The sequence below is a fragment of the Mustela nivalis genome, assembly GCF_964662115.1.
Source record: "Mustela nivalis genome assembly, chromosome: 14".
Lineage (NCBI taxonomy): Eukaryota > Metazoa > Chordata > Mammalia > Carnivora > Mustelidae > Mustela > Mustela nivalis.
This window is the reverse complement of record NC_139033.1, coordinates 89,288,906-89,312,068: the sequence shown is the minus strand read 5'-3', so window position 1 is coordinate 89,312,068 and position 23,163 is coordinate 89,288,906. Positions and strand designations below refer to the sequence as shown.

Below are 23,163 nucleotides of genomic sequence, written 5' to 3'. Positions count from 1 at the left end.
CCAGGAAAAGGTGGCACAGAGCCTGTCAGACGGACCAAATCTTAGCACCTGGTTGTCCCCTCTACCAGGGGCTCTCAAACAGCAATAACCTGCACAGCTGCCCTGACTATAATCATCAGATAGAAAACAGAACAGCAACAGGTAAAACTATCATAAAACGTGCTTTAGGATGCCCAGGACAGCCATCATTCCCAGATGCCAGTCTAGAGACTGTATGAGAATCAGCTAAGCAAGATTTTTTATATCCCTGGGACTCCTGGACCAGGAGCTTTCAGACAGCACCTGGGGGCATCTGTATTTTTAAGGCCTTCCCCCCACACACAGACATCCTTCCCAATCAACTCTCACGTGGATTTGTAAAGTTCTGTTTTGGGTTTTTTTTTTTTTTTTTTTTTCTTTTCAATCCAAGAAACAAGAGTATATTCCTCCTATCCAAGAATTTAGAATCATTGTGAGATTACATTTAACTATTCTGTGGTGAATGACAACTGTTTGGTTTGCATGTGATTTTGGTAAAGTTTTAGCAGTGGCTGCTTATAAAATGTTGCCCGATGATGACAATAAACATGAACACTTTGGGATAACCATGTGGTATTTAAGGGAGAAGCTTTAACATGAGATTCTGCCCAAAAATCCCTAACGCCTGGCAGGCCCATGAAGTTCAACTGATACTTGCAGCAATTAAGGAATGAAAGGGAAGAATGAGAAAGGAAGAGAAGAACGGAGGGAGGGAGAAGAATTCATGGCCTAAAATAACTCATCGACCCCAAAGACTGATGGGCTATAAACTGCATCGATGAACGAAGAACCATCTTAAGGAGTATCGTTCCACTGACAGCAAACAGCGTTAAACACAAAACTAACCCAACCAATCAAACCTTACAAAATCTACCTTGGTAGAAATTTTTCGTTCGTTTAAAAATGCCCCTAGGGCTGCACTGGATCCTGAATACTAACCTTCTTACTTTATTTATCCGAACCTTACTCTGCGAAGGGCACAACATCAATTTTCCCTTTATAGGAGAGGAAGAAAAGATCCAGTAACCAGAAGAGAGTAATGTTACCTTTATTACTCCACACTGAAAGTGCAATTTCAGAATTGTTATTCAAAGGAAGGCGTCTTCCTTTCCCTACCAGCTCTCTATTTACAAAGGTTCCATTCCCACTGTGATCTTCTATGTATGCGATGTAAGAGTTTTTAGGACCCATTTCCTAAAATAGAGAACATTTTATTTCAAAGTTTTAACAGTGGGGAGTTAGAGTGCCAAGATATCTCAGCATGGTGACGACATTATCGGTTCTCCCAAATACAAGAATACATTGTCACCTACTCTGAAAATCCGAAAGTGCTTCTTGCTGTAAGTCCGGTATTTATCTGTTCTTTTCAGCACTGGCTCGTCAAAGCAGTATTCACAGCTTCTATCTCTCCCAAACCAGTAGTTGTCATTAACACACTCTGTAACACAAAAGTACACACCGGAGTGCTGTGGAATTTCATGCCCAGAACACCTTTAAAAATTGCTCATAAACTCTAATTGTAGAAAAAGAACCTAAGAAAGCAATCAAGCTTTGAGCTATCTATCAGAATTTTATAGGAGTAAAAACAAGGGGGGGGGGACGATTTTCCAACAACTTTAATAAATTGTGGTTTATATATAACTATGAAATAATAAGCAGTCATTAAAAGTTCTCAAGCAATTATTAATGATTTGAAAAAACACTTATAATCTAATACCTTCCTACCTATTACCCTCTTGAAGCTTCCCATACTTAGTGTAAAATGTGCACTCTTTCCCATGGCAGGACTGATGCTCAGGATCTGGCCCCTCCTTCCCTCCCACCATCACCTTGTACTGCTCTGCTTGACCACCCTACCCAGTCCCACTGGTACCTTCCACTGCCCCAAATATGCTGGGGTCAACCCCCCTGGTGCCCTTTGCATTCTCTGTTCCCAGCAACTTGAACAGCCATCTAGCCTTTGTGTCTGGGCTCAAATTATCATCTTCCACTCAGCATTCCATATAAGCAGACTCCTACCTAGTCACCCATTACAATGACATCCTGTTTTCTTGCCCACCGAGAATGGGCCATACCCGGAAGTTATCTTGATTATTTATATATAGTCTCCCTGAACTCCCCCGTTAGAACAAACTCCAGAAGGCCAGCCTTGGATCTCCTGTGTTACATAGCTCAGCACCCAGAACATGAATATAGTAGGCAAGTAAATATTGACAGAAAGACAGACCAGGCAAAATATTAGCAACTCATATCACAAAGTAGTACTTTCTGTAATATGGGTTAAGTTACCACAAACTAAAAAACAGACAATCCGGTAAAAACTGGATAAAGGACAGGAAGAGACAATTTACAAGAGAAAGAAATACAAATAGCTCAAACATAAGAAAAAACGGACAAGGTAACTCAACACAAGAAATTTTTAAAAGCAAGAGGTGCCCAGCTGGCTCAGCTGGTAGAGCATGCAACTCTTGAACTCAGAGGTGTGAGTTCAAGCCCCACGATGGGTGTTAACATTACCTAAAAATAAAATCCTTAAAAAAAAAAAAAAGAAAGAAAGAAAAGAAATGCAAAAACATGCATACATTTAAAAAATTATGAACTTTAGGAGGAGGAGTCAAGATGGCAGAGAAGTAGCAGCCTGAGACTACTTCAGCTAGGAGGAGATCAGCTAGATAGCTTATCTAAAGATTGCAAACACCTGCAAATCCAACGGCAGATCCAAGAGAGGAGGAACAGCAATTCTAGAAAGAGAAAAACAACCACTTTCTGAAAGGTAGGACTGGCGGAGAAGTGAATCCAAAGCGACGGGAAGATAGACCCCGGGGGGATCCTGGCAAGCAGCGGAGCAACGGAGCACAAAATCAGGACTTTTAAAGGTCTGTTCCGCTGAGGAACATCGCTCCAGAGGCTAAACCGGGGCGAAGCCCACGCGAGGTCAGCGTGGCCTCAGGTCCCACAGGGTCATAGAAGGATCGGGGGTGTCAGTGTCGCAGAGCTTGCGGGTGTTGGAACCACAAAGCTGGCTACAGAGACAGAGCCGACAGTAAAATCACAGCTCGGGGTTACCTTGAACCAGCCGCAGGCTCAGTGAGCTCCGAGTGAAGCCGGAGGTCAGGCAGACAGGAGTTACTGGGCACTGTTCTCTGAGGGCGCACTGAGGAGTGGGGCCCTGGGCTCTCGGCTCCTCCAGGCCGGAGACCAGGAGGCCGCCATTTGTACTCCCGTCCTCCGGAACTCTACGGAAAGCGCTCAGGGAACAAAAGCTCCTGAAAGCAAAGCCCAGCGGATTACTCAGCCAGGGCCCCTAGTAAGGGCGGTGCAATTCCGCCTGGGGCAAAGACACTTGAGAATCACTACATCAGGCCCCTCCCCCAGAAGATCAACAATAAATCCAGCCAAGACAAAGTTCACCTACCAAGGAGTGCGGTTTCAATACCAAGGAGAGCAGCAGAATTCCAGAGGAGGAGAAAGCAAAGCACGGAACTCATGGCTTTCAACCTGTGATTTTTTAGTCTTGCAGTTAATTTAATTTTTTTCTTTTTCTTTTTTTTTTCTTCTGCTAAAATATTTTTTTAACTTTTGCCCTTTTCTTTTTTAACGTTTTTTAACTAGTTTATCCAATATATGTATTTTTTCTTTTTTATACTTTTGTTCATTCATTTTCTTTTTTAAATTCTTTTTAAAGAGAATTTTTTTTTAAAGATTTTATTTATTTATTTGACAGAGAGAGATCACAATTAGGCAGAGAGGCAGACAGAGAGAGAGAGGAGGAGGAAGCAGGCTCCCTGCAGAGCAGAGAGCCCGATGCGGGACTCGATCCCAGGACCCTGAGACCATGACCCGAGCCAAAGGCAGCAGCTTAACCCACTGAGCCACCCAGGCGCCCCCTTTTAAATTCTTTTCTTTTCTTTTCTTTTTTTTTTTTTCCTTTTTCTTTCTTTCTTTTTGAACCTCTTTTTATCCCCTTTCTTCTCCCTTGTGATTTGGGATCTCCTCTGATTTGGTTAAAGCATATTTTCCTGGGGTTGTTGCCACCCTTTTAGTATTTTACTTGCTCCTTCATATACTCTTATCTGGACAAAATGACAAGGCGGAAAAATTCACCACAAAAAAAAGAACAGGAGGCAGTACCGAAGGCTAGGGACCTAATCAATACAGACATTGGTATTGGTAATATGTCAGATCTAGAGTTCAGAATGACAATTCTAAAGGTTCTAGCCAGGCTTGAAAAAGGCATGGAAGATATTAGAGAAACCTTCTCGGGAGATATAAAAGCCCTTTCAGGAGAAATAAAAGAACTAAAATCTAACCAAGTTGAAATCAAAAAAGCTATTAATAAGGTGGAATCAAAAATGGAGGCTCTCACTGCTAGGATAAATGAGGCAGAAGAAAGAATTAGCGATATAGAAGACCAAATGACAGAAAATAAAGAAGCTGAGCAAAAGAGGGACAAACAGCTACTGGACCATGAGGGGAGAATTCGAGAGATAAGTGACACCATAAGACGAAACAACATTAGAATAATTGGGATTCCAGAAGAAGAAGAAAGAGAGAGGGGAACAGAAGGTATACTGGAGAGAATTATTGGGGAGAATTTCCCCAATATGGCAAAGGGAACAAGCATCAAAATTCAGGAGGTTCAGAGAACGCCCCTCAAAATCACTAAGAATAGGCCCACACCCCGTCACCTAATAGTAAAATTGACAAGTCTCAGTGACAAAGAGAAAATCCTGAAAGCAGCCCGGGAAAAGAAGTCTGTAACATACAATGGTAAAAATATTAGATTGGCAGCTGACTTATCCACAGAGACCTGGCAGGCCAGAAAGAGCTGGCATGATATATTCAGAGCACTAAATGAGAAAAACATGCAGCCAAGAATACTATATCCAGCTAGGCTATCACTGAAAATAGAAGGAGAGATTAAAAGCTTCCAGGACAAACAAAAACTGAAAGAATTTGCAAACACCAAACCAGCTCTATAGGAAATATTGAAAGGGGTCCTCTAAGCAAAAAGAGAGCCTACAAGTGGTAGATCAGAAAGGAACAGAGACCATATACAGTAACAGTCACCTTACAGGCAATACAATGGCACTAAATTCATATCTCTCAATAGTTACCTTGAATGTTTTTGGTTTTTTTTTTTAAAGATTTTATTTATTTATTTGACAGAGAGAAATTACAAGTAAGCAGAGAGGCAGGCAGAGAGAGGAGGAAGCAGGCTCCCTGCTGAGCAGAGAGCCCGATGCGGGACTCGATCCCAGGACCCTGAGATCATGACCTGAGCCGAAGGCAGCGGCTTAACCCACTGAGCCACCCAGGCGCCCTTACCTTGAATGTTAATGGGCTAAATGCCCCAATCAAAAGACACAGGGTATCAGAATGGATAAAAAAAACAAATCCCATCTATATGTTGCCTCCAAGAAACTCATTTTAAGCCCGAAGACACCTCCAGATTTAAAGTGAGGGGGTGGAAAAGAATTTACCATGCTAATGGACATCAGAAGAAAGCAGGAGTGGCAATCCTTATATCAGATCAATTAGATTTTAAGCCAAAGACTATAATAAGAGATGAGAAAGGACACTATATCATACTCAAAGGGTCTGTCCAACAAGAAGATCTAAAAATTATAAATATCTATGCACGCAACGTGGGAGCAGCCAACTATATAAACCAATTAATAACAAAATCAAAGAAACACATCAACAATAATACAATAATAGTAGGGGACTTTAACACTCCCCTCACTGAAATGGACAGATCATCCAAGTGAAAGATCAACAAGGAAATAAAGGCCTTAAACGACACACTGGACCAGATGGACATCACAGATATACTCAGAACATTTCATCCCAAAGCAACAGAATACACATTCTTCTCTAGTGCACATGGAACATTCTCCAGAATAGATCACATCCTCGGTCCTAAATCAGGACTCAACCAGTATCAAAAGATTGGGATCGTTCCCTGCATATTTTCAGACCACAGTGCTCTGAAGCTAGAACTCAACCACAAGAGGAAGTTTGGAAAGAACCAAATACATGGAGACTAAACAGCATCCTTCTAAAGAATGAATGGGTCAACCGGGAAATTAAAGAAGAATTGAAAAAAATCATGGAAACAAATGATAATGAAAATACAACTGTTCAAAATCTGTGGGACACAACAAAGGCAGTCCTGAGAAGAAAATATATAGCGGTACAAGCCTTTCTCAAGAAACAAGAAAGGAAAAAAAAAAAAAAAAAAAAAGAAACAAGAAAGGTCTCAGGTACACAACCTAACCCTACACCTAAAGGAGCTGGAGAAAGAAGAAGAAAGAAACCCTAGGCCCAGCAGGAGAAGAGAAATCATAAAGATCAGAGCAGAAATCAATGAAATAGAAACCAAAAAAACAGCAGAACAAATCAATGAAACTAGGAGCTGGTTCTTTGAAAGAATTAATAAAATTGATAAACCCCTGGCCAGACTTATCAAAAAGAAAAGAGAAAGGACCCAAATAAATAAAATCATGAATGAAAGAGGAGAGATCACAACTAACACCAAAGAAATACAAACTATTATAAGAACATACTATGAGCAACTCTACGCCAAAAAATTTGACAATCTGGAAGAAATGGATGCATTCCTAGAAACTTATAAACAACCACAACTGAACCAGGAAGAAATAGAAAGCCTGAACAGACCCTTAACCAGTAAGGAGATTGAAACAGTCATTAAAAATCTCCAAACAAACAAAAGCCCAGGGCCAGATGGCTTCCTGGGGGAATTCTACCAAACATTTAAAGAAGAACTAATTCCTATTCTCCTGAAACTGTTCCATAAAATAAAAATGGAAGGAAAACTTCCAAACTCATTTTATGAGGCCAGCATCACCTTGATCCCAAAACTAGACAAGGATCCCATCAAAAAAGAGAGCTCTAGACCAAATTCTTCTTATATCCTTGATGAACACAGATGAGAAAATTCTCACCAAAATACTAGCCAATAGGATTCAACAGTACATTAAAAGGATTATTCACCACGACCAAGTGGGACTTATTCCAGGGCTGCAAGGTTGGTTCAACATCCGCAAATCACTCAATGTGATACAACACATCAATAAAAGAAAGAACAAGAACCATATGATACTCTCAATAGATACTGAAAAAGTGTTTGACAAAGTACAGCATCCCTTCCTGATCAAAACTCTTCAAAGTGTAGGGATAGAGGGCACATACCTCAATATCATCAAAGCCATCTATGAAAAACCCACCGCAAATATCATTCTCAATGGAGAAAAACTGAAAGCTTTTCCGCTAAGGTCAGGAACACGGCAGGGATGTCCATTATCACCACTGCTATTCTACATAGTACTAGAAGTCCTAGCCTCAGCAATCAGACAACAAAAGGAAATTAAAGGCATCCAAATCAGCAAAGAAGAAGTCAAATTATCACTCTTCGCAGATGATATGATACTATATGTGGAAAACCCAAAAGACTCCACTCCAAAACTGCTAGAACTTATACAGGAATTCAGTAAAGTGTCAGGATATAAAATCAATGCACAGAAATCAGTTGCATTTCTCTACACCAACAACAAGACAGAAGAAAGAGAAATTAAGGACTCAATCCCATTTACAATTGCACCCAAAACCATAAGATACCTAGGAACAAACCTAACCAAAGAGGCACAGAATCTATACTCAGAAAACTATAAAGTACTCATGAAAGAAATTGAGGAAGACACAAAGAAATGGAAAAATGTTCCATGCTCCTGGACTGGAAGAATAAATATTGCAAAAATGTCTATGCTACCTAAAGCAATCTACACATTTAATGCAATTCCTATCAAAGTACCATCCATCTTTTTCAAAGAAATGGAACAAATAATTCTAAAATTTATATGGAACCAGAAAAGACCTCGAATAGCCAAAGGAATATTGAAAAAGAAAGCCAACGTTGGTGGCATCACAATTCCGGACTTCAAGCTCTATTACAAAGCTGTCATCATCAAGACAGCATGGTACTGGCACAAAAACAGACACATAGATCAATGGAACAGAATAGAGAGCCCAGAAATAGACCCTCAACTCTATGGTCAACTAATCTTCGACAAAGCAGGAAAGAATGTCCAATGGAAAAAAGACAGCCTCTTCAATAAATGGTGCTGGGAAAACTGGACAGCCACATGCAGAAAAATGAAATTGGACCATTTCCTCACACCACACACAAAAATAGACTCAAAATGGATGAAGGACCTCAATGTGCGAAAGGAATCCATCAAAATCCATGAGGAGAACACGGGCAGCAACCTCTTCGACCTCTGCCGCAGCAACACCTTCCTAGGAACAACGCCAAAGGCAAGGGAAGCAAGGGAAAAAATGAACTATTGGGATTTCATCAAGATCAAAAGCTTTTGCACAGCAAAGGAAACAGTTAACAAAATCAAAAGACAACTGACAGAATGGGAGAAGATATTTGCAAACAACATATCAGATAAAGGACTAGTGTCCAGAATCTATAAAGAACTTAGCAAACTCAACACCCAAAGAACAAATAATCCAATCAAGAAATGGGCAGAGGGCATGAACAGACATTTCTGCAAAGAAGACATCCAGATGGCCAACAGACACATGAAAAAGTGCTCCATATCACTCGGCATCAGGGAAATACAAATCAAAACCACAATGAGATATCACCTCACACCAGTCAGAATGGCTAAAATCAACAAGTCAGGAAATGACAGATGCTGGCGAGGATGCGGAGAAAGGGGAACCCTCCTACACTGTTGGTGGGAATGCAAGCTGGTGCAACCACTCTGGAAAACAGCATGGAGGTTCCTCAAAATGTTGAAAATACAACTGCCCTATGACCCAGCAATTGCACTACTGGGTATTTACCCTAAAGATACAAACGTAGTGATCCGAAGGGGCACGTGCACCCGAATGTTTATAGCAGCAATGTCCACAATAGCCAACTATGGAAAGAACCTAGATGCCCATCAACAGAAGAATGGATCAAGAAGATGTGGTATATATACACAATGGAATACTATGCAGCCATCAAAAGAAATGAAATCTTGCCATTTGCAACAAAGTGGATGGAAATAGAGGGTATCATGCTTAGTGAAATAAGTCAAGCAGAGAAAGACAACTATCATATGATGTCCCTGATATGAGGAAGTGGTGATGCAACATGGAGGGTTAAGGGGGTAGAAGAATAAATGAAACAAGATGGGATTGGGAGGGAGACAAACCATAAGTGACTCTTAATCTCACAAAACAAACTGAGGGTTGCTGGGGCAAGTGGGGTTAGGAGAAGGGCGGTGGCGTTATGGACATTGGGGAGGGTATGTGCTTTGGTGAGTGCTGTGAAGTGTGTAAACCTGACGATTCACAGACCTGTACCCCTGGGGATAAAAATGTATGTTTATAAAAATTTTTTTTAAAAATTATGAACTTTAAAAAATAATACAGCCACCTGGGTGACTCGATCGGTTAAGCATCTGCCTTCAGCTCAGGTCATGATCCTAGGGTGCTGGGATTGAGCCCCATGTTGGGCTCTGTGCTCAGCAAGGGTCTGCTTTTCTCTCTCTCTCTCTCTCTCTCAACTAAATAAATAAAATCTTAAAATAAAAAAAGTAATACATTAGGATTTCATGTTCCAACCATCATATTAACAAAAATCAAAGAGGGAGTGCCTGAATGGCACAGTCAGTTGGCCCTCCGACTCTTCAGCATGGGTCCTGGTCTTTAGGTTGTGAGACTGAGCCCCACGTCAGGCTTCCAGGCCCAGCATGGAATCAGCTTCAGATTCTCTCTCCCTGGGGAGCCTGGGTGGCTCAGTCGTAAAGCCTCTGCCTTCGCCTCAGGTCATGATCCCAGGGTCCTGGGATTGAGCCCCACATTGGGCTCTCTGCTCAGCAGGAAGCCTGCTTCCCTCTCTCTCTGCCTGCCTCTCTGCCTACTGGTAATCTCTGTCAAGTAAATAAATAAAATCTTAAAAACAAAAAAATAAAAACAACAAAAAACAGAAAAAGGGGCGCCTGGGTGGCTCAGTTGTTTGGGCCTCTGCATTCGGCTCAGGTCATGGTCCCGGGGTCCTGGGATCAAGCCCTGCATCGGGCTCCCTGCTCAGCAGAAGTCTGCTTCTCCTTCTGCCTTTCCCCTTGGCTTGTGCTCTCTCTCAAATAAATAAATACAATCTTTAAAAAAAAAAAAAAAAAGATTTTACTTACTCATTTGACAGAGATAGCAAGCATAAGTAGGCAGAGCAGCAGGCATAATGGCAGGCAGAGGTTACCATCAAGGCAGTGCAGTACTGCGTAAGGACAGACATATAGATGAAAAGAGAAGAATGAGGAGACCAAAAAGAAATCATATTTACAGTCAACTCACTTCCAAAAAGGGTGCCAAGACAATTCACTGGCAAAAGAACAGTCTTTCCAATAAAAGCCAGTAGGACCAGTAGATATCCACATTCAAAACAAAGAGTTGAGAGGTGCCTGGGTGGCTCAATTGATTGGGCATCTGCCGTTGGCTCTGGGTCACAATCCCAGGGTCTGGGGACTGAGCCCTGTATCAGGCTCCCTGTTCAGGGGGAGCTGCTTCTTCCTCTCCCTCTGCCCCGCCCTCCGCACTTGTGCTCTGTCTCACAGTCTCTCAAATAAATAAAATCTTTAAAAACAAACAAAAATCAAGTTAAAATCCTTACCTCATGCCACATACAAAAATCAACTCAAACAAAATCAAACGCTAACAGTAATGGGAACCAGAACTATAAAACTCTAAGGAAAAAGAACGGTAATGATGCTTTGCCATCTTGGGTTAAACAATGTTTTCTTAGATAGAACACTAAAAGCGCAAGTGACAAGTGTGCCTGGGGGGCTCAGTCACTGAAGTGTCTGCCTTCGGCTCAGGTCATGATTCCAGGGTCCTGGCATCGAGTCCCAAATAGGACTCCCTGCTCAGCAGGGATTCTGTTTCTCCCTCTCCTTTTCCTCCTCCCCTCTGCTTGTGCTTTCTCTCTCTCTCTCTCAAATAAATAAATCAAATCTTTAAAAAAAAAAATAAAAACACAAGTGACAAAAGAAAAAATAGAGAAATCGGACATAATTAAAGTTTAAAATTACTGTATCAAACAACATAATCAAGAAAGTGAAAAAGAGGGCGCCTGGGTGGCTCAGTGGGTTGAGCCGCTGCCTTCGGCTCAGGTCATGGTCTCAGGGTCCTGGGATCGAGTCCCGCGTCGGGCTCTCTGCTCAGCAGGGAGCCTGCTTCCCTCTCTCTCTCTCTGCCTGCCTCTCTGCCAACCTGTGATCTCTCTCTGTCAAATAAATAAATAAAATCTTTAAAAAAAAAAAAAAGAAAGTGAAAAAGAGGGGCTCCTTAGTTGTTCAGTGGGTTAAGCCTTGGCCTTCAGCTCAGGTCATGATCTCAGGGTCCTAGGATCCAGCCCTGAATTGGGCTCTGTGCCCAGCAGGGATTCTGTTTCTCCCTTTCCCTCTGCCCCTACCCCACTTTGTGCTCATGCTCCCTCTCTCTCAAATAAATAAATAAAATCTTAAAAAGAAAAAAGTGAAAACTCAAAGAATGGAAGTAATATTTGTAAAACATGTATCTGATAATGGATCTAGATCTAGAATATATAATGAACACAAGTCAATAATAAAAAATCCAACTAAAAAATATGAAAGGCTCTAAACAGACATTTATTTAAAGAAGATCCTGGGGCACCTAGGTGGCTCAGGGGTTAAGCCTCTGCCTTCGGCCCAGGTCATGATCTCAGGGTTGTGGGATCAAGCCTACTTATTTATTTAAATAAGTTTATTTAAATAAGTTTATTTATTTACATAAGTAAAATCTTTAAATAAATAAATAAATTAGATTTTTTAAGTGAAGGTATAGATAAAGATTTATCATGCAAATGGAAATGAAAAGATAGCCAGGGGGCGCCTGGGTGGCTCAGTGGGTTAAGCAGCTGCCTTCGGCTCAGGTCATGATCTCAGGGTCCTGGGATCGAGTCCCGCATCGGGCTCTCTGCTCGGCAGGGAGCCTGCTTCCTTCCCTTCCTCTCTTTCTGCCTGCCTCTCTGCCTACTTGTGATCTCTCGCTGTCAAATAAATAAATAAAATCTTTAAAAAAAAAAAAAAAAGAAAGAAAGAAAAGATAGCCAGGACAGCAATGCTCAGACAAAATACTTTAAAACAAAGACTATAATAAGAAACAAAGAAGGAGGGGCGCCTGGGTGGCTCAGTGGGTTAAGCCTCTGCCTTCGGCTCAGGTCATGATCTCAGGGTCCTGGGATCGAGCCCCACATCGGGCTTTCTGCTCTGCAGGGAGCCTGCTTCCTCCTCTCTCTCTCTGCCTGCCTGCCTCTCTGCCTCCTTCAGATCTCTGTCAAATAAATAAATAAAAATCTTTATATTAAAAAAAAAAAAGAAACAAAGAAGGACACTGGGTAATCATAAAGGGAACAATCCAACAAGAAGATATAACAATTTTAAATATTTATACACTGAACCTGGGAGCACCCAAATATATAAAGCACTAAAAACAAGAATAAAGGAAGCAATCAATACTAATACTAAAAACAAACATAAAGGAAGCAATCAATACTAATACTTAACAGTACACATTTACATCTATGAATAGATCATTCCAAACAAAAAATCAAGAGGGGTGTCTGGGTGACTCAGTGGGTTAAGCCTCTGCCTTCAGCTCAAGTCATGATCTCAAGGTCCTGGGATTGAGACCTGCATAGGGCTCTCTGCTCAGCAGGGAGCCTGTTACCCGCCCCCCCTCTTCCTGCCTCTCTGCCTACTTGTGGTCTCTATCTGTCAAATGAATAAATAAAATCTTTAAAGAAAGAAAGAAAGAAAGAAAATCAACAAGAATAGCTTTTTTTCTTTTTTTAAGATTTTATTTATTTGTCAGAGAGAGAGAGAGAGAAAGAGACAGCACAATCAGGGGAAGTGGCAAGCAGAGGGAGAAGCAGGCTCCCCCATTGAGCAAGGAGCCCAGTGTGGGGCTCCATCCAGGACGCTGGTATCATGACCTGAGCAGAAGGCGGACACTTAACTTACTGAGCCACCCAGGCACCCCAAAGAATAGGTTTGAATGACTCACTGAACTACATGGATCTAACAGATATATTCAGAACATTCCATCCTACACAGCAAAAGCAATCCTAAGAGGGAAGTATGTAACAATATACTTGAGGTCTGCCTCAAGAAGCAAGAAAAATCTCAAACAATACAATCTTACACCTGAAGGAGCTAGAAAAAGAAAAACAAATGAGGCCTAAAGCCAGCAGAAGAAAGGAAAACAATAAAGATAAGAGTAGAAATAAATGACATAGAAACTATAAAACAGGGGCACTTGGGTGGCTCAGTCATTGGGCATCTGCCTTCAGCTCAGGTCATGGTGGGGCTCCCTGCTTGGTGGAAGGCTTGCTTCTCCCTCCCCTACTCCCCTTGCTTGTGTTTCCTATCTCACTGTGACCTTCTATGTCAAATGAATGGATGAAATCTTAAAAAAAAAAAAAGAAAAAAAACTAAAAAACAACAGAACAGATCAAGGAAACCAGGAGCTGGTTATTTGAAAAACTAAACTTAAAAAATGGGACACCTGGGTCTCTCAGTTTGTTAAGCGGCCCACTCTTGATTTCGCCTGAGGTCATGATCTCAGGGTTGTGAGATCATGCCTGGAGTGGCTTAAGATTCTCTCTCTCCCCCTCCTTCCACCCCTCCCCAGCCTGTCCCTCTCTTAAAAAAAGAAAAAGAAAAATGAAATAAAATTGGTAAACCTCTAGCCAGACTTACCAAAAAGAAGAAAAAAGATGCAAATAAATAAAATCATAAATGAGAGAAGAGAAATAACAACAAACACCATGGAAATATAATTATAAGAAATATTGTGAAAAACTGTGTTTCAACAAAATGGACAACTGAGAAGAAATGGATAAATTCAGAGAAACATATAAATTACCAAACTGAAGCAAGAAGAAATAAACAGCTTGAACAGACCAACAGCCAGTGGAGAAACTGATTCAGTAATAAAAAAAAACTCCCCAACAGGTGTGCCTGGGTTGCTGAGTGGGGTAAAGCCTCTGCCTTTAGCTCAGGTCATGATCCCAGGGTCCTGGGATGGAGCCCCAAATGGGGCTCTCTGCTCAGCAGGGAGCCTGCTTCCTCCTCTCTCTCTGCCTGCCTCTCTGCCTATTTGTGATCTCTGTCAAATAAATAAATAAAATCTTAAAAAAAAAAAAAAAAAACCCAACAAAGAAAAGTTCAAGATGAGATAGCTTTATAGGCCAACTTCTACCAAACATTTAAAGGATTAGTATCTGTTCTTCTCAAACTTTTTCAAAAAATTGAAAAGAAAGGAAAGCCTCTAAATTCATTCTATGAGGCCAACATTACCATGATACCAAAACCACACAAAAACACCACAGAAAGAGAACTATAGGCCAATACCCCTGACGAACACAGATGTAAAAATCCTCAACAAAATGCTAGCAAACTGAATCCAACACCACATTAAAATAATCATTCATTACAATCAAGTGAGATTTATTCCTGTGATGCAAGAGTGGCTTGATATTGGCAAATCAAGCAAAATAATATATCACATTAATAAAAGAAATGATAAGAACCATATGATCATTTCAGTAGATGCAGAAAAAGCATGTGACAAAGTACAGCATAAATTCATGATAAAAAACCTCAACAAAGTAGGTTTAGAGGGAACATATCTCAACATAATAAAAGGCCATATATGAAAACCCACAGCTAGTACCATCCTTTTTTTTTTTTTAAAGATTTTTTCTTTATTTATCTGACAGAGATCACAAGTAGGCAGAGAGGCAGGCAGAGAGAGAGGAGGAAGCAGGCTCCCTGCAGCACAGAGAGCCCGATGTGGGGCTCGATCCCAGGACCCTGGGATCATGACCTGAGCCAAAGGCAGAGGCTTAACCCACTGAGCCACCCAGGTGCCCCGCTAGTACCATCCTAAATGGGCAAAAGCTGAGAGCTTTTTCCCTACAGTCAGGAACACGGCAGAGATGTCCACTCTCATCACTTCCATTCAACATAGCACTGGAAGCCCTAGCCTCAGCAATCAGACAGCAAAGAGAAATAAAAGGCATTTAAACTGGCAAGGGAAGAAGTAAAACATTTACTATTTCCAGGTGATGTGATACTACACATAGAAAATCCAAAAAGACTCAGGAAAAAAGTACTAATACTGAAAACCAGATTAAATAGCAACAGGATACAAGATTGACATATCTTGTTTCTGCTACATTTCTTTTTTTTTTTTTTTACTTTTTTTTTTTTAAGATTTTATTTATTTATTTGACAGAGAAAGAGATCACAAGCAGGCAGAGAGGCAGGGAAGCAGGCTCCCCGAGCCGAAGGCAGAGGCTTTAACCCACTGAGCCACCCAGGCGCCCCATATCTGCTATATTTCTATACACCAAAACTGAAGCAGCAGAAAGAGAAATTAAGGAATCAACACCATTCACAACTGCGACAAAAAAAGCAATAAGATACCTAGGAATAAGCCAAAGAGGTTAAAGACCTGTACACTGAAAACTATGGAACACTGATAAAAGAAAATGAAGATGACACAAAAAAATGGAAAGATATTCCATACTCATGAACTAGAAGGACAAATAGTTAAAATGTCTGTACTACCCAAAGCAATCTACACATTTAATGCAATTCCTATCAAAATACCAACAGCAGTCTTCCCAGAGCTAGAACAATCCTAAAAGTTGCACTGAACCACAAAAGACCTGGAGGAGCCAAAGCAGTCTTGAAAACTAAAAGCAAAGCTGGAGGCATCCCAACAATGAAAAAAACAAACAAACCAAAAACAGACTCTTAACTATAGAACAGAGGAGAAGTGGGGGGTGGGGGATGAGTAGAAATATGTGATGAGGATTAAGAGTACATTTATTGGGGGGGCACCTGGGTGGCTCAGTGGGTTAAGCCTCTGCTTTCAGCTCAGGTCATGATCTCAGGGTCCTGGGATCGAGACCCGCATCGGGCTCTCTGCTCAGCAGGGAACCTGCTTCCCCCCTCTCTCTCTGCCTGAATCTCCGGCTACTTGTGATTTCTCTGTCAAATAAATAAATAAAATCTTAAAAAAAAAAGAGTACATTTATTGGGACACCTGGGTGGCTCAGTTCGTTAAGTGGATGGATGCCTTCGGCTCAGGTCATGATCCCAGGGTCCTGGGATCTAGTCCCATATCTGGCTCCTGGCTCAGCAGAGAGCTTGCTTCTCCCTCCGATTTTGCCTGCTGCTCCTCCTGCTTATACTCTCCCTTTCTGTTAAACAAATAAATAAAACCTTTAAAAAATTCTTTAAAAAATTTTTAAAAAAAGAGTACATTTACCTTGCTAAGCACTGGGTAAGGTATAGTATAGCTGAACACTCTATTGTACACCTGAAACTGTCAGGCTCCAGGCTAGGTGAGGAGCCTGCTTCTCCCTCTGCTTCTGCCTGTTGCTCTGCCTACTTGTGCACTTGCTGTCTCTCTCTGTCAAGGTAAATTTTTTTTTTTTTTTTAAATGACACTGTGATAGTGTCATTTTTTTTTTTAAACATTTTTTTTTAAAGATTTTATTCATTTATTTGACAGACAGAGATCACAAGCAGCAGAGAGGCAGGCAGAGAGAGAGGAGGAAGCAGGCTCCCTTCCAAGCAGAGAGCCCGATACGGGACTCGATCCCAGGACCCTGGGACCATGACCTGAGCTGAAGGCAGAGGCTTAACCCACTGAGCCACCCAGGCGCCCTCTGTCAAGGTAAATTTATTTTTTTTTATTTTTTTTTTTTTTAGATTTTTTTTTTTATTTATTTATTTGACAGAGAGAAATTACAAGTACACTGAGAGGCAGGCAGAGAGAGAGAGAGAAGGAAGCAGGCTCCCTGCTGAGCAGAGAGCCCGACGCGGGACTCGATCCCAGGACCCTGATATCATGACCTGAGCCGAAGGCAGCGGCTTAACCCACTGAGCCACCCAGGCGCCCCTGTCAAGGTAAATTTAAAAAACAAAATAAAACAAAACAAAGACCACAATAACTTTAAAAAGTAAATAAATAAAAATTTTTAAAAAACACAAAAAATTTAACAGAATTACCATACTCTCCAGCAATTCCATTCCTAGATATAAACAAAAAAACTGAAAACAGGTACTCAAGCAGAGAGTTGTATGTGAATATTCATAGCAGCATTATTCACAGCAGCCAAAACAAAGAAATAATCCAAAATGTCCATCAACAGAATGGATAAACAAAATGTGATATATACATGCAATGAAATATTATCTAACCAAGAAAGAAGTAAAATTGATATATAATAAAAATGAATGAACTTTTTTTTTTAAGGTTTTATTTATACATTTGATGGAGACAGCAAGAGTAGGAACACAAGCAGGGAGAGTGGGAGAGGGAGAAGCAGGCTTCCGGCTGAGCAGGGAACCTGATGCTGGGCTTGATCCCAGGACTCCGGGATCATGACCTAAGCCAAAGGCAGACGCTTAACAACTGAGCCACCCACACCCCTAAACTGAATGAACTTTTGAAATATTATGCTAAGGAGTGTCTGGGTAGCTCAGTTGGTTAAGCGTCTGCCTTCAGTTCAGGTCATATCACACAACCGAGCCCCACATGGGCTCCCTGCTCGGCAGGGATTCTGCTTCTCCCTTTACCTCTCTCCCATTCATATTTTCTTTCTCTCTCTCTCTCGAAAAATAAATAAATAAATAAAATTTAAAAAGAAAATAAAAGACAAGAAGTTTGCTGTGTTGGCCAGGAAGTGGATTAAAAGGTACCCTGATGCAAAGCGGGCAGGAATGTAAATTGGTGCAGCCATTATGGAAAGAAGAATGGAGATTCCTCCAAAAATTAAAAACAGAACTGCCATATGATCCAGCAATTCCACTTCCAGGTATTTATGAAAAGATGTATGTACCCCCACGTTCACTGCATAACTGTTTACAACAGCCAACACCTAGAAGCAACCTAAATGTCCAAAAGTCAATGGACAAAGAAAATATGGTATATGTGTATATATGTGTATATATACACACACACACAAATGCACACATACATACTGGAATATTACTCAGCTATTAAAAAGGTATGAAATCCTGTCATTTGCAACAACATAGATGGACTCTGAAGGCACTGTAAATGAAATAAGTCAAAGACTAATACTGTACAATCTCACTTGTATGTCTTATATGGGGAATCTAAAAAATCTAAACTTGGGACGCCTGAGTGGCTCAGTCAGTTAAGCATCTGCCTTTGGCTCAGGTCATGATCCCAGGGTCCTGGTATTGAGTCCCACATCAGGCTCCCTGCTAGGGAGTCAATTCCCTCTGCCTGCCACTCTGCTTGTTCTCTCTCTCTCTCTCTCATTCTCTCTGGCAAATAAATAAGAGTCTTTTAAAAAAAAAATAATGAAAAACCTGAACTCATATAAATAGAAAGTGCTGGTTATCAGGGACTTGAGAGTGGGAAAATGGGGAGATGTTTGTTATAGGGAACAAACTTCTAAGTACAAGATAGTAAGTTCTGGTGATTTAATTTACAGTGTGGTGACTACAGTTAGTAATACTATATCATATATTTGAAAGTTGCTAAGAACATAGATCTTAAATTGTTTTTTTTTAATACTTTTTTTTTAAAGGTTTTATTTTTATTTATTTGCTAGAGAAAGAGAGAGCACAAGCAGGGGGAGTGGCAAGCAGAAGGAAAGGGAAAAGCAGACTCCCCGCTAAGCAAGGAGCCCAATGTGGGGCTTGATCCCAGGACCCTAGGATAACGAACTGACCCAAAGGCAGATACTTAACTGACTGAGCCACCCAGGCACCTCTTAAGTATTTTCACCACAAAAAAGAAATGGTAATTATGCGATGTGATGAGAGGTAGTAATCATTTTGCAATATATAACTGTACCAAATTAACATACTGTATACCTTAAATTTAAACAATGTCTCATGTTGATTACATGTAAATAAAGCTTGGGGGAGCAGGGAGAGGACTATTACCAGAGAAAAAATTTTATAAATACATAATGGTGATAGTTGCACGACATTTTATAAATGTAGTTAAAGACACTAAACATAATGGTTTACTTAATGTAAACCATTTACAGTGGCAAAACTTTTCATTATATAGATATTCCCACAACAAAAATAAGTAAACATGGGGAGCCTGTTTGGCTCAGTCAGAAGAGAGTGCAACTCTTGAGGTCCTGAGTTCAAGCCCCATGTGGAATACAGAGACTACCTAAATAAATAAAACTTTAAATACTAAGTAAACATTTAAAGAATACTTAAGAGTACATTTTTTTTTTTTAAGATTTTAAGAAATTGCTACATCCAATGCAGGGCTTAAACCTACAACCCCAAAAACAAGTCGCAAGCTCTACTGATAGAGCCAGGCAGGCACCCCAGGAATACATTTTTTAATTATTTTATTTATTTATTTACTTATTTATTTGACAGAGAGAGAAATCACAAGTAGGCAGAAGTAGGCAGAGAAGCAGGCAGAGAAAGAGAATCAGGTTCCCTGCTGAGCAGAGAGCCTAATGCGGGGTTCTATCCCAGGATCTTGGGATCATGACCCGGACCGAAGGCAGAGGCTTAACACACTGAGCCACCTGGGCGCCCCAGGAACACATTTTTTAAAATGCAAGACTTACATACTGAAAATGACAAAACACCACTGAAAGAAATCAAAGAATACCTAAATAAACAGAAAGACATCCCATGTTCACAGATCAGAAGACTTAGAATTAATTTTTTTTAAACATTTATGTATTCGACAGAGAGAGAGAGAGATCACAGGCAAGTAGAGAGGCAGGCAGAGAGAGGGGGAAGCAGGTTTCCCACCAGAGAGCCCGATGAGGGGCTCGATCCCAGGATCCTGAGACCACGACCTGAGCTGAAGGCAGAGGCTTAACTCACTGAGCCAACCATGTGCCCCAAGACTTGGTATTATTAAGATGTCAGGGTGCCTGGGTGGCTCAGTGGGTTAAGCCGCTGCCTTCAGCTCAAGTCATGATCTCAGGGTCCTGGGATCAAGCCCCGCATCGGGCTCTCTGCTCAGCAGTGAGCCTGCTTCCCCCTCTCTCTGCCTCTCTGTCTACTTGTGATCTCTCTCTCTGTGTCATATAAATAAATAAATAAAATCTTTAAAATAAATAAATGAATAAAATCTTAAAAAAAAAAAGATGTCAATACTTAGGGGCATCTGAGTGTCTCAGTCAGTTGGGCATTGTACTCTTGGTTTCAGCTCAGGTCATGATCTCAGGGTCATGGGATCCAGCCCCACATCCAGCTCTGTACTCAGGGCAGAGTCCGCTTGTCCTTCTGCCTCTACTCCTCCCCATCCCCGCCCTTGCTCTCTCTCTAGAATAAAAAACAAATAAAATCTTAAAAAAAAAAAAAAAGTCAATACTCCCCAAAATGATCTATAGATTCAATGTAAACCCTAATACAATCCAAGCTGCCTTCTTTGCAGGAAATGACAAGCTCATCTTAAAATTCATATGGACAAGGAACCCAGAATAGTCAAAACAATCTAGAAAAAGAACAAATCAGGACTCACACTCTGGATTTCAAAACTCACTACAAAGCTACAGCAATCAAGATTTTGTGGTGCTTGCATAAAAGGACAGACACATAGATCAAGAGAATGGAACTGCAAGTCCAGAAATAAACCCTCACATTTATGGCCAAATGATTTTGACAAGGGTGCCAAGACCATTCAGCACATAAAGAATAGTCTCTTCAAGGGGCACCTGGGTGGCTCAGTAGGTTAAGTGTCTGCCTTCGACACAGGTCATGGTCCCAGGGGTCCTGGGACTGAGCCCTGTATCAGGGTCCCTGCTCAGCAGGGTGTCTGCTCCTGCCTCTCCCTCATGCTGTCTCTCATGCTCTCTTTCTCAAATAAATAAAACCTTTAAAAATAAATAAATAAAAGAGTCTTTTCAAGAAAGTTCTTACACAACTGTGATAGTCACATGAAAAGAATGAATCTGGACCTCCACCTCATACCATATACAAAAAGCAACTCAAAATGCATCAATGGGGTAAATCTATAAAACATTTAGAAGAAAACAGGTGTGCATCAATAACTAATAATTATAATAAATCCTATTTATTGAGCAGCAGTCACTTTATGCTATTCCCCCTACCAGAATTTTCAGATTTTTATAATCTCACTTTTCATAGTGATCCAGCCCACTTCACCCTTTCTCACCATATGTTTCCCATTCACCATATAAGCCGTGAGCCTATCTATCTTAAAACTATGGCTTACATGAGTAAAAGAAAACAGCTTCAAGTACTTACTTCTAAATTTGAAGTCGTACCTATGAACATTCCTCTATTATTCTCTAAGTTTTACAGTTTCTTTTTGAAGTCATCAATGTTGGAGATGAAACAGTGAGTTATAAGGTACAAATAATATATTAGTCATTCTTTTTTAATATCAAAATGCTATTTCAAACATACCTAGAGTGAAATCTTACTGCTGGAATCAGAAAATGTGATAGAGGATGAGCAGATTTAAATTAAAAGGCTGGCTATTTTGAGTTAATAATAACAGTCAACAAACAGCCTTCCCTATTCTGAAACTGTAAAATGGATGTTCTGAAGCTGCCACAGCAGAGGTTAAGTGGTGGTTTCTGTGGATTTGTCCATTACTGTTTGCAAGTTTGCATGAATCAGCATTTTGCTAGGGAAATGGCTTGCTGCACTCTTCAGATGCTCCAATGGACAACATTACAGATGCCCAGTTAATATTTGTTGACAGATAAATGAGGGGGGGATCCACAGCAGGTAAAAGTAAATTCCCCCCAAAACTGCTTCCTTGGTTCCATCTTTCATCACCTTCAAACTTCGGAATCATTCCAGAAGTGCCTTGAGCTCTCTGCTACAGCTTTCTCGAACTATTTTTGTGAACAATTAACATTTTACATGATGTAACAAAAGGTCTTACCAAGATTGGGGAATCCATCCTGAAGGGCCCATAATCGAGCCCAAGGGGCGGGGACAGGCTCCTCAGGTTCTTGGTCCTCAGGAATAGAACAGAGTTCTTGGGTAGACACTGTGTCCAAAGAGCTCAGCGTTCCTGAGCTGGAGTGAGAGGACTGGCTAGATGTGGGTGCCGTGCTGCTGGAGCTGGACGTGCCTTGAGACTGTGAAGAGCCGCCGTGTGTCTGGGAGGAGATGCCTTGAGACTGAGAGAAGCCACCTTGGGACTGGGAACAGGTGCCACTGCCATGGGACTGCTGACACTTCCCTTCCGTCTCTCGAGACATCACGACCTCAAAAGTAAGTGTCCAATAATAAGGTAAGTTTCAAGAAACAAGACTAAAAGTTCAAGAGGGAAGAATGGGCAAGGGCACCTGGGTGGCTCTTATCAGTTAAGCCTCAGACACTTTATTTCAGCTCGGGTCATAATCTCAGGGTCATGAGATCCAGCCCTGCAACATCCAGGATCTGCACTGGGTATGGAGCCTGCTTGGGATTGTCTCTCTCCCTCTCCTGCTCTTCCACTCTCCCCACACCCACACAAGGGCAATCTCTCTCTCTCTTTTAAAAAATAAAAATAAAAAAGTAAAGGATGGGCATATTTAACGTCAGGAAAAAAAAAAAATCCAGAGCAAGCATGTTCTGCAAAAGTTAAAATTCTAAGACTAGATTGATCTATAGCTCTTCTGGGTTGAGCTTTTCATCCTATCATTTCAAACTAGATCAGTTTTTTGTATGACAGCCACAAATCACAGGGAAAAGAAGACAAAAAATAATTTGAAGGTTATAAATAAGTTAAAAGAAATGAACTAAGTCGGGGGTGGGAAGGAAGACTTTATAACAGCTTTCATTCATCTAATTTTTAAAAATTAGAAATGTGGAGTACTTGGGTGGCTTGGTCAGTTAAGTGCCTGCCTTCAGCTTGGGTCATGATCCTGGGGTCCTCGGATTGAGCCCCATGTCAGGCTCCCTATTCAGTGGCAAGTCTGCTTCTCCCTCTCTCTCTGGCTGCTTCTACCCCTCCTTGTGCCCTCCTTCTCTCTGTCAAATAAATACATAAGTAAAATAAAAATAAAAATTAGAAATGAAGGGCACTTGGGTGGCTCGGTCA

General features: G+C 41.0%; 1 protein-coding gene across 20 annotated transcripts in view; it reads right to left on the bottom strand.

Annotated features, from left to right (window-relative positions):
• CHEK2 (checkpoint kinase 2) overlaps positions 1-23,163 on the bottom strand; it is a 51,312-nt gene that overhangs the window by 26,364 nt on the left and 1,785 nt on the right. For 15 of the 20 annotated variants that reach the window (XM_082698103.1, XM_082698118.1, XM_082698117.1 and 12 more), the window contains 3 exons: positions 22,018-22,345; positions 1,332-1,456; positions 1,065-1,212 (listed from right to left, as the gene is read on the bottom strand). In XM_082698103.1, the coding sequence (XP_082554229.1) occupies positions 1,065-1,212; positions 1,332-1,456; positions 22,018-22,345 (601 nt within the window). Of the gene's footprint in view, positions 1-1,064; positions 1,213-1,331; positions 1,457-3,084; positions 3,280-3,433; positions 3,569-22,017; positions 23,145-23,163 lie in introns of those variants that run through there. The other 5 variants (XM_082698112.1, XM_082698113.1, XM_082698104.1 and 2 more) reach the window with 4 other exon arrangements.